Genomic DNA, 16127 nt, shown 5'->3' on the forward strand with positions numbered 1-16127 from the left:
ATGCTGAACCGACCAAACCTAACGAGTGGTCCTTGGAGCAACTTGTGCGCCTCGCTCCGCGGGTCACCAACATCTGTGCCGGCTCCCTCCCACCCGCGACGGTTTCCAGCGCCCAGGAGAGCCTACATTGCCCGCGCAGATCTGCGGTTGACAAAACGGCGCAGCCGTCGGAACTCATCGGGGACGCACCAACTGAAACCCCGGCAGCCCGGCAGGGGACCCCCTCCGCCGCCGCGCTCCCAACTCCCCTTCCACAGGGGCTCCACCTCCCTTCGCAGCCCAGCTCTGCGTGGGGTGAAGAGGGGTGGGACAGGGCAGGGCGGGGGGGGGGTGGTCAGAGGCGGAGCCGGGGTTGGGGAGTGTCCGGGAGGCTGCTTCAGACGGGAGGGGCGGGATCGGTGGGCGGGGGGCGGGGCGGGGCGGGGCCGAAGCGGGGCGCGGGCGCGCGAGGGCTGGGTCGCCACAGCCGCGAGGGGCTCTGAGGCGCGATGGCTGCCCGTTGCTTGGGCTGCGGCGTCGGGCGGCTCCTGGGCGGCCTTCGCGGGGTGGGGGCTCGGGGCCCCGGGGTCCCCCGTCTCTGGAGCAGCGCCCCCGCCGCGCCGCCCGGCTCTTATCAGGAGCGGATCGCGCTGGCCGCGCGCGAGCCGGCCGCCTTCTGGGGGCCGCTGGCGAAGGACGTGCTTGTGTGGGACACCCCCTACCACACGGTGAGCGACTGCGACTTCCGCAGCGGCAAGATCGGCTGGTTCCTGGGAGGCCAGTTAAATGTGTCCGGTGAGTGGGCTCGGGGACCCTGGCGCCAGAGCTCGGCGACGGCTGCCGCACTCGCCCCCTCCTCAGCGTTCGGGCGTGCGGCGCCGTCACCCCGCCCCCACCCACCGGCCCAGCCCGGCCCACTCCCCTGCCACCCGGCCAGCACCCCCCACGTTGAACGGGGTCCCGGCGCCCCACGCCGTGCGCGCCCGCGGGAGGCAGTGCGACGCCTGCGCCGAGCGGGGGTGGAGGGCCCGGGGACCCCGGAGCCGGACTTCCTGCTCCCGTCCCGGCGGGAGATAGCGCTGAGAAGCTTTTGGCTGTTGCCACCGCCAGGTGCGGGCCGGCGACTCGCCTGGGGAGCAGCCCTGCCCGTGTAAACAAATCGAGTTGTGGCGGGTGGCCGAGGAGGAGAGCCCCGCCAGTAGCCAGAATCGACCCGTAGCCGGAATCGGCTCGCAGCCGGGAAGGAAGCAGTGGTGGGGCCTCCCAGTTCTCAGTTTCACCTTCGCCCGGAAGACCCACGGCGCTGGCTTTAGTCCCGGTGCGTTTGGGACCCCAGAAACCAGCTCCACCGCCCGTCAGTCCTCGGGTCTCTGCAGAGACTGAATCCCGCCACGCGTTGTCAGGATTTGGGATCGGGTAGAGGGGAGAGTAACCCCTTCCCCAGCCCAGCTAGGGGAGAAGGCCCGGGAACTAAGGCTGCGGCCAGCCTGGCAGGGTCGGGCCTGGGTGTGGGCAGCCGTGCAGGGTGGTCAGAGGGGAACGGGGAAAGGTAAGTGGGGTCTGGGTTGTTTGAGGAAAGGATCTGTAGGTCTTCATGACCAAGACCTGAACTGGGAAGTGGGGGTCTGAGTCTCCCAGGCTCCACCATCTACTGGCCCAGTTGCTCTGTACCTCTGAGCCTCAGTCTCCTCCTGGGTAGACTGGGGGTGGTAATGCCCACCTGAAGGGGCTGGTTGTAAGGACAAAGTACGCAGAAGTATGGACCGGTCCCAGCACTTATTGGCGATTAATAAATAGTAGTAATTTTAACTCATAAAATTCAGAAATAGCCGTAAAATTATAGCTAATATCTTGCAGTTATTTTTCAGAGACACTTAAGAGAACTTTGGACCAGATTTTTTTTCATATTGTGTATTGTTTTACTGGTTTAATCAAAATGACTCACTTAGTAGATAAGCGTTTTCTCTAAAACTGAGTCAGCAGCAAGTGTCCTTGAACTAGTGGGAAAACCCCCAAACCCTTGGATGTGCAGGGTTGGAGGAACGCACCCTGGATGGGGAGAGATACGTGCAGAGGCAGGGGCAGGAGGCTGCAGTTGCTTTGGAAGCTGCCTTGGACTTGGGAGACTGAGGCTGCTGGGACATTCAAGGTTGGCTCCTGAGCACTTGCTACCTCTCATGCTCAGATAAGACTGGGGACGGGTCTCATGGGACAGGCAGGCAGAACCTCATGAGCCTCACTCTGTCAGGGTCAGGTCCAAGATGTGGTCAGTGCTCAACTCTTCCACCTTTTTTCCTACACTTATTTCTCCCTATGGCTCCCTTAGCAACTGAGCTTCAGAAAGCTGTCACATAGCAAAAGAGCTTTTCAGCTGTGTTCTTACCCCAAATGCGTATGCCACCCACTCATCTATCAGGAATATCTCTGCCCTCCGCCGCGTCTGTACATCACAGAGGCGATGGTGTGAAAAAGGACCAGGCCAAGCCATGGCTGCCCTGGGAGCCGCTAGAAAGCTGTGGGCTGGATAGGGTGTTTTGGCATGAGCTGTGTGTGTGACAGTCGTGTGATTATAGCTCATTCCAGACACGTCATGTGAAATTCCCTTTACCCCTCCAAGAAGATCTGTACCTGAGTTCTCAATGTGTGGTTCCCGGACGGGCAGCAGCAGCATGACCTGCAAACTCTTTAGAAACACAAGTTCGGAGTTCCCGTCGTGGCACAGTGGTTAACGAATCCGACTAGGAACCATGAGGTTGCGGGTTCGGTCCCTGCCCTTGCTCAGTGGGTTAACGATCCGGCGTTGCCGTGAGCTGTGGTGTAGGTTGCAGACGTGGCTCGGATCCCGCGTTGCTGTGGCTCTGGCGTAGGCCGGTGGCTACAGCTCCGATTCAACCCCTAGCCTGGGAATCTCCATATGCCGCGGGAGCGGCCCAAGAAATAGCAACAACAACAACAACAAAAAGACAAAAAAAAAAAAAAGAAAAGAAAAAAAGAAACACAAGTTCTCAGGCCCCATCCTAGGTGGCCAGAACCAGAAACCCTCCAGGGGCTTCTGATACACACTTGAGATTGAGAACCACTGCCCTGTGTCTGAGCAGGTCAGGTGGAGACACTGCTGAAGTGGGCAGAGGGTCCTGGAGAGGACGGATGACTAGTAGTGCTTCATGGGTGGCACCGAGCGTGTCTTTGGACTCACCCCTGGGTTTGAAGCCTTGCTTTTTCCTGACTGTACTTTCCTGCATCTCCCCAGGTGTAGCATGAGGATAGTGCATAAATGAATTCTGTCGCAGTTCCTATCATTGTCATTTTATTAGTCACTTGCAGATTCTATGGGTCAGGACTTTGGACAGGGCTCGAAGGGCGTGGCTGCCTCTGTTCCTGTCATCTGGGGCTCCTGTCTTCACCTGCTGCTCACTCCCATCTGGAGTGGCGCCGACTGCCGCTGCCCGCTGGGCTCAGCTGGACTGTGGCCCAAAGCATCTCCCAGGGGCTTTTCACAGGGTGGAGGCTGGGCCCAGGGAACTTTGGCAACCTGAGATCCCTGAGACCAAAGCAGAAGCTGCTAGGCTTCCTAGCAGACCAGGGGCATGTGACCTGGGACACCTGGGGCTGCTATTGACATTGAGTTAGAAACGCTTGTAAAGCACTCTGCACTGTCTTTAGAACATTCCTGGTGCCCAACCACTGGCCTTTGTTATTTATTAATGAATCCTGGGGGATTGGGGAGAGGGGAGAGGCTGTGACCTTGAACCTGGCCTTGGGCAGGTTCAGCTGAGCCTGCTGTGCTTCCTATGAACAGTGGGGCGGGGACCTAATGGGAAGCAGACTGGAGCTCCCTCCCAGGTGGCTGAGGGGAGAGTCTGTCCTGCAGCCCCAGGAGAGCCAGGCCTGTGGAGGGGGTTGTAGCATCAAAGGCCCCAGGGGCAGAGAGGTAGAGTTGACACCCCTCAGTGACGTGCTTCTGTTACACTTATGTTATGCTTTGCATAAGGTTCTGCAGAAAGCCCCATTCTGAACAAGACTCGTAGTCTTTGAAGTTTGCCTCTTTCCCTTGTAGGTCTCAACAGATGTCTTTGCTCTGTCAGATGTTAGGAAGTTGCAAATGGAGAGCTGGAGGGTAGTGATGTGTTGCTTTCAGAACACAAAACTAAACTATTTTGGGTCTGGTTTTGAAAAACAAGTGCGTGTCTTCTTACTTTCAAGCTTGGAGGTTTGGGGGAACATTCGTTGCAGCAGGGGAATCATTTTGCTCTAGCTCTGTCCTCCTTGACAAGCCTCAAGTCCCTTGGACGGCAGACACACTGAGCCGGCAAGATCCTGCCTCCTGGGCTGTGTTTCCTCGCAGCAGCTGGAGGAGCTGTCAAAGGTCCTTGAAGGAGCTCTGAGTGGACACGTGACCTCAGGTCTTAGGGGGAGGGTCCGTCAGAGGAGCCCAAATCCTCTCCAGTGGTCAGAGGCACGACTCCTTTAAATAGCTAATGCTTCTGGAAAGTTGGCAAATACAATTTTTATGATTGATGCAATACCTTAAAATGTGCCAGGGAGGTTTTCTATTTAAAGAAAACCCATTGTGATTTCTTTTGTGAATATTAACTGCCTCGTTTCTTTGGATTAAAATTGAATTTCTATAAAGTGGGGAGGGGCAGGGATGCCTTTAAACAGCCGGCTAGAATTTGTTGAATGAAAATTCTTGCTTTCATGTGTACCATTTTATGATGGAAATGATAACACACACTAGCAGGCATTTGCTTACCTGCTTGCAGAGTGGTGTCAGGCCCAGTGCAGATCTGCCCCTGGGTCAGTGTCATGGTGCTTCATCTCACATCACCCTCGTGACAGCAACGTGAAGTGTTGGGTGGCTCCATTTTACAGATGTGGAAATAAAGGCCCCAACTCAGGCATGGTGGGAATGGGGCAGAAAATGCCCCCATGCCCCCAGCCTGCCTTCTAGGGAGGAGCTGGACCACAGATCAATGAAGAGACAGATCCACGCTGGGTAATGTGCTGCAGGTTACAGCTGCCAAGGGGAGAATTAGGATGTCTGCCCATTGTCCCTTGCCCCCCCTCCTGATAAGGAATCTTAGGAATCTTGGACCTTGTGACCCAGGTGGAGGAGGGTTTAGCAGAGCTGGTGTGCTGACCTAGGATGGGGGCCACTGGGCAGAACGAGTAAGTGCTGGATGGTTTGTTGAGTGGGAAAGATCGTTATATGCTGTAAAGTTTGGAAAAGACTTGAAACAAGAGGTGAGGTATGAGCCAAACCCTTGATTGCACTATCTCCTTGCCCTACTCTTCTTGGAAATACTTGGAAATGGTGTTTACTTGTTCAGCTGCCAATTCTTTGGGTGGAGATTTTTTTTTGAAAACAGGGGAGTTCCCTTCCCCTCATTCTTCCTCCTCTGTTTATCTGTCTCCAGTTGAGGCAGCAGCAGGAACCATGGACACGCGGAAAGCTCACATATGCACGGCATGGTAGGGCCATGTCGCCCTGAGCCTGTACTGTGCTTTCTCTGGAAGCTGTGTCATCTGAGTGTTGTCTGTGGCAGCCATGAACTATGCCTCTTTTGGGGACACTGCCACACCATCTGATCCCGTGGCATCTAATTACCTCGGTGACTCCCAGGGTCAGGAACCGTTACTGCCTCGGATTAGGAGAAAAATTTAGAGCCGTTTAGAGGTAAACAGGCCAAGCTATAGTTAGTGAGTGGTTGGACAGCAGCCTGACGCTAGATTGTGGGTTTAAGCATGACCCCAGGCTGCCACCCAGTAGGGGCCTGGTCAGATGTCTTACAGAGCCAGCAGGGGTCTTATATTACTTCTGCCCCCTTGGAAAAAGAAAGCCCTCAGAATCTGCAACATAATACCAGTCAGATGTGTGTGGATGTATGCACACGTCTGCCTACCTGATCGGGGTCCTGGACCTGCAGCATTATGTCACGTCAGATCTTAGTGGAAGTGAGATGCTCAGGCCCACTCAGACCTGCTCAGTCAGAGACTCAAGGGGGGCCTTGAAATCCACCTGCTCAGAGCCCTCTGGGGCTCTGGGAATTTAGGAGCTCTAATTTAGGGAAACTTCTTGAGGGACAATGCCATGAAGATGAAAAGAGGTCTATTCTCTTCCTTGGATGTGGGGCCAACCTGGTGTCATTTGGACCCCCCTTGTCACCCTCCAGCTTGAGGACCCAGAAGTCCATCCATCATCCAGAGCTGAGGTGCTTATTCTGCCCTGTGCCCTGGGTCTGGCTGCAGGGCTGCAAACAGACAGGAGCAGAGCACCTGGCCGCTGCCTGCACAGGGGCAGCATGCTGTCAACATCTCAGGAAGCATTAGAAGGGGACACGAAGTCCGAAGGAAGAAACAGGACAGAACATGCAGGCGGGAACCTGTGTGAGGGTGGGCACCAGGTGGAGGCAGCAGCAGGGAGGGTGGGACAGTGTCCCCCAGGCAGGGAGAAATCCTGCCAAGGCCTCGAGGCAGCAAGGCCCTCAACAGACTCGCACCAGCCAGCGAGGGGAGGCCGATCACACAGGGCCTTCCTGCCCGCTTGTCTAGCACCTCCATGTACAGGGATGACACCTGGGGGACACCATGTAGAAGACCTTCCTGGGTCTCTGCCAGCCACCAGCCCTGGGAAGAGATGCCCAGCCATACCCTGTGAGCTGGCTTCTGCTTCCACATTCTGTAGCGCTGCCCTCTTGCTGGGCCTACGCCAGGTGCAAGATGCCCTGCTGGGCTCCGAGCACGGAGAGTCTTGGTTCAAAGCTGGGTCATCACCAGGGGTAAGAAGCAGGTCCTGGCGCCTGTTGGAGGCATCCGTTGCTGGACCACCTGGGCTACTTGGAGACTGTTTCCTAAGCTATACCTGAGCCAACACTTCCAGGGCAACCCAGAATAAGAGCCTGCACACAGCATCTCCTGGGGCTTCTTGACCAGGTCTGGGTTGGGCCCGAGGGTTTGCATCTGCAGCCACTGCATCCCACCCCCACCCCTTCAGGCAAAGCCTGAATCAGCCCTCCTCCTGTCAGATTCTGCTTAGGGCTGGCTGCAGCCCGTCCTCAGCTGAATACTCCTGGCCTGTGACCTCCGTGGGGACAGGACCCACCCCTGCTGAGAGATGGTCACCATCTCTGCTGCCAGGGGAGGGTCTGGCCTCATCTTCTCATTGTCCAAGAGAAGCCAGAAATCTGTGGTTTCACTGTGAAAACTCTTGATTTCTGAACTTTGGACCAGACCAACAACAGGCTGATGTTGGGTTTATTGTGTAAATCTAGGTTTTGCCACCACATCCCTTCTTCTCAGTTTGCCTTCTTGCTTTCCTCTCTTCTTCTTTTTTGTTTGGCATTTCTTTTCTTCCATTTTTCTATTAATTCAAAGAACTTTCCTGTGTTAATTAAGTAGTCATTTCCCCCATGACATCTATCTTCATTTATTGTTTGAGGATAATTTATGGACTTGTGAAAAGCCAGAAGTTGAAATAAGTTTTTTTTTTTTTATTTATAAGAGTAAATGTTAGATAAAATAGCTGAGAGGGGAAAATGTGATTCACAGAGACACACACACAGACACACAAGCTGAAGTTTGTAAATGTTTTCATGTGAGTTCACCCTCTCCAGGATTCTGGGACTCACATGATTCGTTTTGGGGAGGGTCTCCCATAATTTTTGTCAGAGTGGTTTTCCATCAGGAAACATTCATAGGAGTCTCTGTGACTCGGAGCATGGTGATTACGGGGGTAACCCCCCTCGTGTTTATGTAATAGCGCTTCAGCGTTGCCTTCTGTTTGATTCTGGTCGTGGCCCTGGGAGGTAGACAGGACAGAGGCTGCGTCCCCAATTTATGTAGGAGGAGACTGAATTGGGGAAGATAAGTAAGTGCTCCAAAGAGAAGAAAAAAGGAGGGAGTCCCTGTCATGGCTCAGTAGAAAACAAATATGACTGGTATCCATGAGGATGCAGGTTCGATCCCTGGCCTTGCTCAGTGGGTTAAGGATCCAGCATTGCCGTGAGCTGTGGTATATATAGGTTGCAGATGCAGCTCGGACCTGGTGTTGTTGTGACTGTGTAGGCCGGCAGCTGTAGCTCTGATTCAACCCCTAGCCTGGGAACCTCCATATGCTGTGAGTGCAGTCCCCGCCCCCCCGCCCCCCCTCCCCGGGCAAAAAAAAGGAAAAATGTATATACGTGGGAAAGGATGTGGGTCCTGTCCAGAGATTGCACCACTACCCCCCGAGAGCTGGGCCCATGTCCTGAGCACAGAGTTGAGCAGCGTTTTTACCTCCAGTTTTCTCCCTAGCAGTCCAGGCTGTGATGCTCAGCCCCACAGCACCTTAGAACTTCCAGGGAGCCCTGAAAGCTATGGGGCCAGTGGGGTCAGGGTGCCCCGGGGGTGGCTGGGGTTGGGGCTCCTGGTGTGAGGCACCTGCACCTGCATACATGTCATCCTCATGTAGTGATCACCTGGTTTCCGGGGATCTGTCACATCCCTCTTCACAAGGCAGAAGCCTGCCTCTGACCCCAGTGAGAGTAGAGCAAAGCACAGCAAACCTGACCCTCGGGGTTCCAACTCCAATGGCACCCAGTGTAATGCCCGTGAACCTGTTTTTGTGCAGTCAACTGCCTGGATCAGCATGTTCAGAAGTCCCCAGAGAGCGTTGCTTTGATCTGGGAGCGGGACGAGCCTGGAACTGCGGTGAGGATCACCTACAGGTACGTGTGTCCCCTGAGGGCAAGCATCTGCTTGTCGTGATGCCAGCACTACCGCCTCTGCTGGGTTTTTGACAGGAGGGGTTCTGGCTTTCTCTTCCACCCTGAGCAATACTTGATGTCTTTATTTATTTATTTATTTCTCTCTCTCTCTCTCTCTCTCTTTTTTTTTAAGGCCTGCACCCACGGCGTATGGAGGTTCCAAGGCTAAGGGTCGAATCGGAGCTGTAGCCACTGGCCTACGCCACAGCCACAGCAACTCCATGTCCTGCACCACAGCTCATGGCAATGCGGGATCCTTAACCCGCTGAGTGAGGCCAGGGTTCAAACCCGCATCCTCATGGATACTAGTTGGGTTCGTTAGCAATGAGTCACAATGGGAACTTTAATACTCGGTGTTTTAGATTCCTCTGGAAGGAACTGGGTATTCAGAAACAAATATGCTGATATTCAGGCATAGCGGGCTTTAGGCGCAGTCCTGTGTGTGCGCATGACTGGTTGGGTGGGGGTGCGGTCGCGTAACCATCAGGGGGCATGTTTCCACTTTGGAAATGTTCTGTGGCCTCAGGAAAAGTAAACATGAACGGGAGCTGATTAAATACATGCCAGGGTCGCTAAAATCAGCCCATTTTAGTGCACTTATGACAGTGGCACAGTAAATAAAATTGAGTCTCTAAAAAGGGGACTAAAATAAAAACAAACACAGACCAACAAAGGGGCTCCACCTGCTATTTGTTTCTGTGCTTCCTTAAGCAAATTCTTCACGGAGTCTGTGTGTCAAGCCCCTTGTGGATGTTGCGGATGCTTTGGGGGCTTTGAGCGGACCTGGCAGCCGGGCACAGGAGCTGGCCTTCCCAAAGTGCTGCCCCCTCTGGGGACTGCCTTGCTCAGAGGTCTTGTGTCTGTCGCCACATCCCCAAGGGAAAACCCCTTTGCTCAAGCTTCAACTTACCTTTACAAGCGCTGTCTCAGACCCCTTGAGGCCCCCGTCCCCATGTAGTCTTGTGCAGGATTATAGCCCTGGTAGCTGGCTCATGGCATTTCTTGTCCAGTCATTCATCAAGTGCCACCGAGTGCCACTTAGCAGTCAGGGTGGGCTGGGTACATTTTGGCAACAAGCAATCTCCAAGCCTGTGGCTGCGTGGTCACTTCAGGTCTCAGTAGTCAGAGGAGGCCTCTTCGAGGAGGTGACATTTGCTGAAGTCCTGCTGACAAGAAGGAGTTGCTGTGGGGAGATGGGGTGTAGGGAGGGGACATCCAGGCCCAGGCAGGCCGTCCTGGGAGCAGAGAGAAGGTGCAGGTGCGTGTGGCTGGGGCAGTAGGTAGGGTGAGGGGATGAGGCAGGAGGCAAGCTCACAGGAGCAGGTCCAGACCCCAGGACTGAGCATAGCAGTCACCTCCTCTGGGGGACCCCTGGTTTCCTGCTTGGTTCTCAGACTCAGATTTTATCACAGATCAAATGTACCAAGTCTAGCTAGGTCATATTCTAATGGACTTTTGGATGCAGCAAAGTGATGTTCGTTAATTTATGGGGCTCCTAGTGGGTCTTGCCTGCTTGTCCCTCCCCCCAAAACCCACCCCCCAGCCTTTACTGCTGGTCACTGCACCGACCTTCCCTGGATAGACAGTCTCTGACTCCATTTGGCCATGACCAGCAGCATGGTCACCTGCGAGCCCTGGCCCGGGCCCTGGAGTTGGAGTCCCTGCTCTAATGTCAGTCTGCTCCACTGTCCCTCACCCGTGTTGGCCTGACTTGATCTCTGTGTGATTATTCAGTAGAAGGTGAAGGCTCTGCGGTGGGGATGGAGGAAGAAAGGGGCTTCCAGTGATGGACCAGTTTCCTCCAGTTCTTGTGCTGGCTGGACTCGGTAGCGCTTGTCCAGGGCAACATCGGGCACCTGCTGAGTGTGTAGTTGTAACCTTGGGGGAGTCCCAGGACTGTAGCCAGCAGTTCAGAACAAAGAACAACTTCATTTCCATTGCAAAGCAGTCCCGGGCAAGGGACAAACTGTAAGTACAGGCAAAATATTTATTATTTTCTCTAAAAATAAACAGACTCAGCCCAAAGTGATTTTATAGACTTCAACCAGTCTTAGTGCTAGGTGACTTTCTATTTATTGAGGGAAAAGAAGCATATGTACGGGTTATCTGCAATTGCAGCTAGTTTTTTTTTTGGTCTTTTTGCCTTTTCTAGGGTTGCTCCCACGGCATATGGAGATTCCCAGGCTAGGGGTTGAATCGGAGCTGTAGCCACTGGCCTATGCCAGAGCCACAGCAATGCGGGATCCAAGCCGCGTCTGCAACCCACACCACAGCTCACAGCAACGCCAGATCCTTAACCCACTGAGGAAGGGCAGGAATCGAACCCGCAACCTCATGGTTCCTAGTCGGATTCGTTAACCACTGCGCCACGATGGGAACTCCTGCAGCTAGTTTTTAGGGCCTTGGATTATTCATTTTCCTGGTCATGTTGGGATTTTGGCATGAGGTCTTCTTCCTCCCCTCTCAGAGGAGTGCTGCCTACCCTTCAATGCTGGGTGTCCTGCCAGCATACAAACTGCCACTGAAATAATGTGCCTTCCTGCCAAGTGTCTCACATGGTTGCACCCAGAGTGCCCCAGGATGGTCACGGGCCTCGGTGGCCTGAAGACCAAGTTCCAGACCTATAGCCTGAGCCCTTGCAGGGTACTGGTGGCAGTGCAGTTTCCCAGAGACCATGCCCTCCTTCTCTGCCTGAAGCTGGGGACCCGCCTAGTTCTGCACATGCCCAGAGCCTCTCCCTCCTGAGTCTGCTGAGTTCTTTTGAATTGTGCATTTCTGAGGAATCATCATAGAGCTTGTAGAGTGAACCCACTCCCACCCAACCATTAGTGACACGTGGGCGCACATGTGCACACACACCCTAATGCACACGTGCTAAACGTGCCTCTTCTCCAGGCTGGTGTCTACAACCTGCCCTCTGTGTTCAGGGATCCACCCCTGAACCAACGTGCATTTGCAGCTACACTTCCCTAAGGGTGGGGCGGCCTGGCAGGAGCAGTTTGAGGAGCCCCAGGGTGGCTGAGTGTCCTTACCCTGTCCCCACCCCACCTGTCCCATCAGTTTCTTCTCTATGCAGCACTACCTGGTGCCAGGTCTGAGGCGCACCGAGCCAGGCAGCGGAAGCTGGGGGCACACATAGGGACCTCGTGCGGTGCTGGCTGTGTGGGTCGGGAGGACAGAGTTGTGGGCTGTGGCTCTGTCCTTCAGAAGAGCTTCCTTCAGGCACGGTGCTCATTCCTGGATGGGAGGCGAAGGGGCAGGACCTCTGCCTGCAGGGATCAGCCCAGGGCGGCCTCCTTGGGTCTCCTGGGCAGAGGGCAGCCTGTGGCCTGAGGCCTCTGCAGGGCCAGAGGGCTGCCTGACAATTTCCAGCCTTCCTCTGCCCAGAGCTGTGTTCAGATCCGGCCCAAGGGAGCTATTCTCCCTGGTGAGCCAGCAGGCCTATGGACCTAGGCCCCCTTACACCCTTGGAGGCCCCGGAGGCCGGGGATGCAGAGGCCAGGCGGCTGCTGATAACTGGGTGGCTCCCTGAGGCTGTGCAGCGAGATATCAGCAGACGCTGTTCCTTGTAGCTGTCCACATGCCTGCTTCATAAGATGGTCTTTCATGTTCAGTTCAGGCTGACATGTTCTAGAGGCCCTCAGGGGTGGAGATGTGGAGAAATGCAAATCCCTTTCTTCTGGGCAGATGGTAGGGGGTTCAAGACCACCACCTGCCTGCAGCCTGGGTCTGGGCAAAGGGCATGGGGCAGAGAAGACAGCTGTGGCTGGTCCCGGCATCCCTGCGCACAGGCCTTTTGGTGCTGTGTGTGTGGTGCTCTGGACAGAGGGAAGAGCACTGGGCTCTGAACCAGGATCTTCTGTCTGAGGTTCTCTCAAGAGGGGTCCAGACGTGACCCTTTGAATTCAACTGTAACAGTTCTTAGCCCTGGCCTGCCCCTCCTCTGGGAACAAGGATTGCTGTGAGGGTGACATGGGTCAGTGTGTGGTCACAGCTGGCCATCTAGGCTGTAGCAGGAGGAGTGAGCCAAGTGGAGTTTCCAGTGGGAGTCCAGCCCTGGAGGGGGTAATTGCTGTGTTTGTTCCATCTGGGCCTTCTTATGGCCTGAGGTAGAGGGGGGCAGGTTGTGCGCAGTGCAGAGCCTGTGCCCAGAGGAGCAGAGGGGACAGCTGGCCCCTCCACTCTGCCTGCCTCAAAGCCACTGGGAAGCGCAGAGGATGCTTCTCCCTGGGAGGAGGGGCATTCCTGCCCCTAAAGCAGAGAGCCCACCCAGAATATAGGGCGGGGCCCAGCCTTAGGGCTCCCTGCTATCTGGGGCAGGAAGACCAGGGCCCATGGGCAGAGGGGGGCAGTGCAGTCTGAAGCCTGGAGGCACTGCCCCAAAGGCTGGGCCCTGGATGTCTTCATGTGGCCACTTGTTAAGGTAACAAAGGTGGCCCTGGGCTCTGGGGGGAGAAAGCAGGAAGTTGCACTGGGATGCTGTTAGAGAGGACTTTGAGGAAGTCCTGGGGGGTTGGGTTTGGAGAGGCCGAGGTTGGGGGTGGGGGGGGGGAGGGCACAGGGGCAGCACACTGTGGGTGAGGCAGCTGGAGGTTTGTGCTTCTGCCTGCCTTGTCCCTGGCTGAATGCCACCTGGAGCAGATCTCCAGATCTCTGACTCCGTTTTCTCATCTGCAAAGTGGAGATCTGCTTCTCCTCCCCTGGGTGCTGAGTGCTGAGCAGCACACAGGGGAGGACGCAGGTGTGTTTTAGCTGTAGGACGGGGCCAGCTGAAGGGAGGTCAGTAGAGGGTTTCAGATGTGACAGGGGACAGGGTGCAGCTGCTGGGGCCGGTGGGGGTGGGGCGTGTTTTCAGGAGAGGCGCTTATCTTGGTTGAACTATTGGGAATCCACTGAAAGGCAGCCGCCCTGACCCTTGCACCTTGTGCTCCTTACCCCCAGATTAATCACAGGGTGCAGTGTGCAAACTCCTTTATTAAAATATTCGGGTAATTGAGGGAGAGGGTTATTAACTGGCATAATGGGGTTGATGGCTGGGGTGCTTTGGGTGAACCAGCCCCGGTGACCCTGAGGCTCCAGAATGGGGCACATGATGGGTGGGATAAGTCGGCTCCCCTTTGGCACAAGAGGCCAGGGGCTGCCAGGCTCATGTATGTTGTCCCCTGCTGACCTCTGAGTAACTCTGATTGCATAACTCCGTCAGGAATCCCCACGCTATTTCTCAGAATCCAGCGGGAGCCCTGGGTGACTTAGAGTGAGCTGGTTTTAAACCATTTAACTTTCCTTAAGACTTCGGCTCCAGATTTGGAAGCTGGCCCTTGCTTTGAATCCTTCCACCCACAATCCTCATTTTTCTCTCTCCTTCCGGGCAAGCGCAGGCTCCTGGGATCCCACATTCAGAAGGGCCCACCTTGGGCCTGCAGCAGGAGTGACCTCCACAGAGAGCGCCTCCTTGGCGGGTCCCTTTCTGGGAATCCCACGGAGGATGTGGAGTTTGAGGAGCATGCCTGACAAATGCCTCCCTTGGAGAGGACTTCTCTCTTCTGTGAACCCCCTTCTGCTGTGCATGGGTTGCTGGGGGTTGGGGTGCTGAGGGATGGCCGGGTTGTGGGAATCGGAGGGGCTGCAGCCTGGTGAGGGGGAGGCCAACAGGCCTGCCCTGGCTCCTGGGACCTCTTCCAGGAGAGGCTTCTGTTCCCTGCAGTTTGGCTTCTGCCAAGCTGGCTGCACACCCAGGATGGGGGCTGGGGAACTGACAGCCCTGCTGGGTCCCCATTGGAGCAGCGTGGAGGCAGCTACTTGACCCTTGGGCCTGATCTTCCTCCCCTGCCTCCCGCCCCTTCCTTGGCCACATCATCTCCTGGCTGGTGGACTCCAAGGAGTGGAAGATCAAGCCCCTGGAAGGAGCGGCAGGGCTGCCCTGGTGCTTGGCTGACATCAAGCCCCCAGTGCCTGCCATGCTGGACTCTTCTGTCTGCTGCCCAGGGCTTGCTCCCGGGAGGGTTTCCTGTAACCAACTGGCGTCCTCTGGTCACCTGACCCTGGCCCTGACCCTGGGGCTGTGTGGGCTGCTGACCCTGATGATCTCAGTTTGGATTCATGCTTACCCTGGTTGTAAAGTGGGGGACCTGAGGCTCAGCAAGCCTCTGGGGCTCTCGGGCTCATGCAGCTGGAAAGGCCAGAAATGGGCTTTGGACCCAGTGGTGTTTGGTCTGTGGGATGTGCTGCGGGATCTCAGGGCAGTGAAGGTGTAAACAGCTGGCTACAGCTTGACAGAACTGGAGGCCTGTGTGCAGACAACATGCCCCTTTACCCCTTCACCGACTGGGGCCCTGGGTTCCAGCCCCCCAAGCCCCCCAGGACAAGTAGACACACCTTAACCACGAACACCAGCTGGGAAGGAGGGGTTAGTGCCAGAGGGCTCCAGGTAGCCTCCAGAAGGGACAAGGGATGGCTGCAGAAAAAGGTGGGCCAGAGCGCTGAGGAGTCCTGGTGACTCTGGGCTGTGAGGAGTAGAGAGACCCCTGGGGGCAGGAGGGGTCACTGTGGACATCAGGAGGGGCGAAGCGGGGGATGCCGCCTGGCCCCTCATTCTCTCTCCACCCTCTCCCCCACCCCTGTGGCTGTCTTGGACCCCATCCAAACCTGGAAACAGTGGGGAGGCTGGGTGGGGGAATAGGCCTGGCAGTTTCGCAGATTTCCCCAGAACAAGTCTAGGTACACTTCCTGTGGGAACTGGAGCCAGGGTTCTGGGCCACTGGCATTTAGGGGAGGGTTCCTTGCTGGGTCTGGCCAACAGCCCGCAAAGCCTCTGGGGCTTTTAGTTGCACTGGCACGGGCTCTCCCCATGTGAGTGGGTCTCTGAGTCTGGAAAGGGAAGAACTTCTTTCCGGAAACAAGTCTCGGGCTGAAGGCCAGTGCTGAGGTCCAAGGGAAATCAGGCGTGAATTTGAGAAGAAGACAGACCTTTTCTCAGGTCTGACCTGTCATCTGGGTTCCAGCAGGGCTGTGTCAGAGTAGGAGAGAAAGAACCGGGGGAGGGGATCGGACCTTGGAGCAGGTGGCTCTGAATGTGGGGCCAAACACTGAACTGTGGAGGAAAACGCCACTCCCCCACCCCTCCCTGTTTTCTGTCCTGGCTAGAGAAAGGCTCAACCTATCTACCATGAATGGCTTTGAACTCTTTTCTTGCTAATTTCCCTCCCAAACAGGGTCAGCATCAGACTCAGAGCCTTAAGTTTATCCTTAAAATAAACTTACAGTAAAAGAAAAATAAACCAACCCAAGGAAAAATGTTACGTAAATAACAGTAGAGTTGGCAAATGGCAAACATGATCAAGTCAGGAACCTTAGAAACAGAACGTGGGTTCTGAAGCTGTGGGTTTTGAGAGAAACCCTTGGAGC

The 16127-nt window shown here is 55.6% G+C and overlaps 1 protein-coding gene across 2 annotated transcripts in view; it reads left to right on the top strand.

Annotated features, from left to right (window-relative positions):
- Positions 1–452: 452 nt before the first annotated feature.
- ACSS1 (acyl-CoA synthetase short chain family member 1) overlaps positions 453–16127 on the top strand; it is a 38554-nt gene continuing 22879 nt past the window's right edge. Inside the window, exons 1-2 of one of the 2 annotated variants that reach the window (XM_047771567.1) lie at positions 453–774; positions 8588–8684. In XM_047771567.1, the coding sequence (XP_047627523.1) occupies positions 489–774; positions 8588–8684 (383 nt within the window). In that variant the 5' untranslated portion in view covers positions 453–488. The remainder of the gene's footprint in view (positions 775–8587; positions 8685–16127) is intronic. The other variant, XM_047771566.1, reaches the window with a different exon arrangement.

The sequence above is a fragment of the Phacochoerus africanus genome, chromosome 3 (genome assembly GCF_016906955.1).
Source record: "Phacochoerus africanus isolate WHEZ1 chromosome 3, ROS_Pafr_v1, whole genome shotgun sequence".
NCBI lineage: Eukaryota > Metazoa > Chordata > Mammalia > Artiodactyla > Suidae > Phacochoerus > Phacochoerus africanus.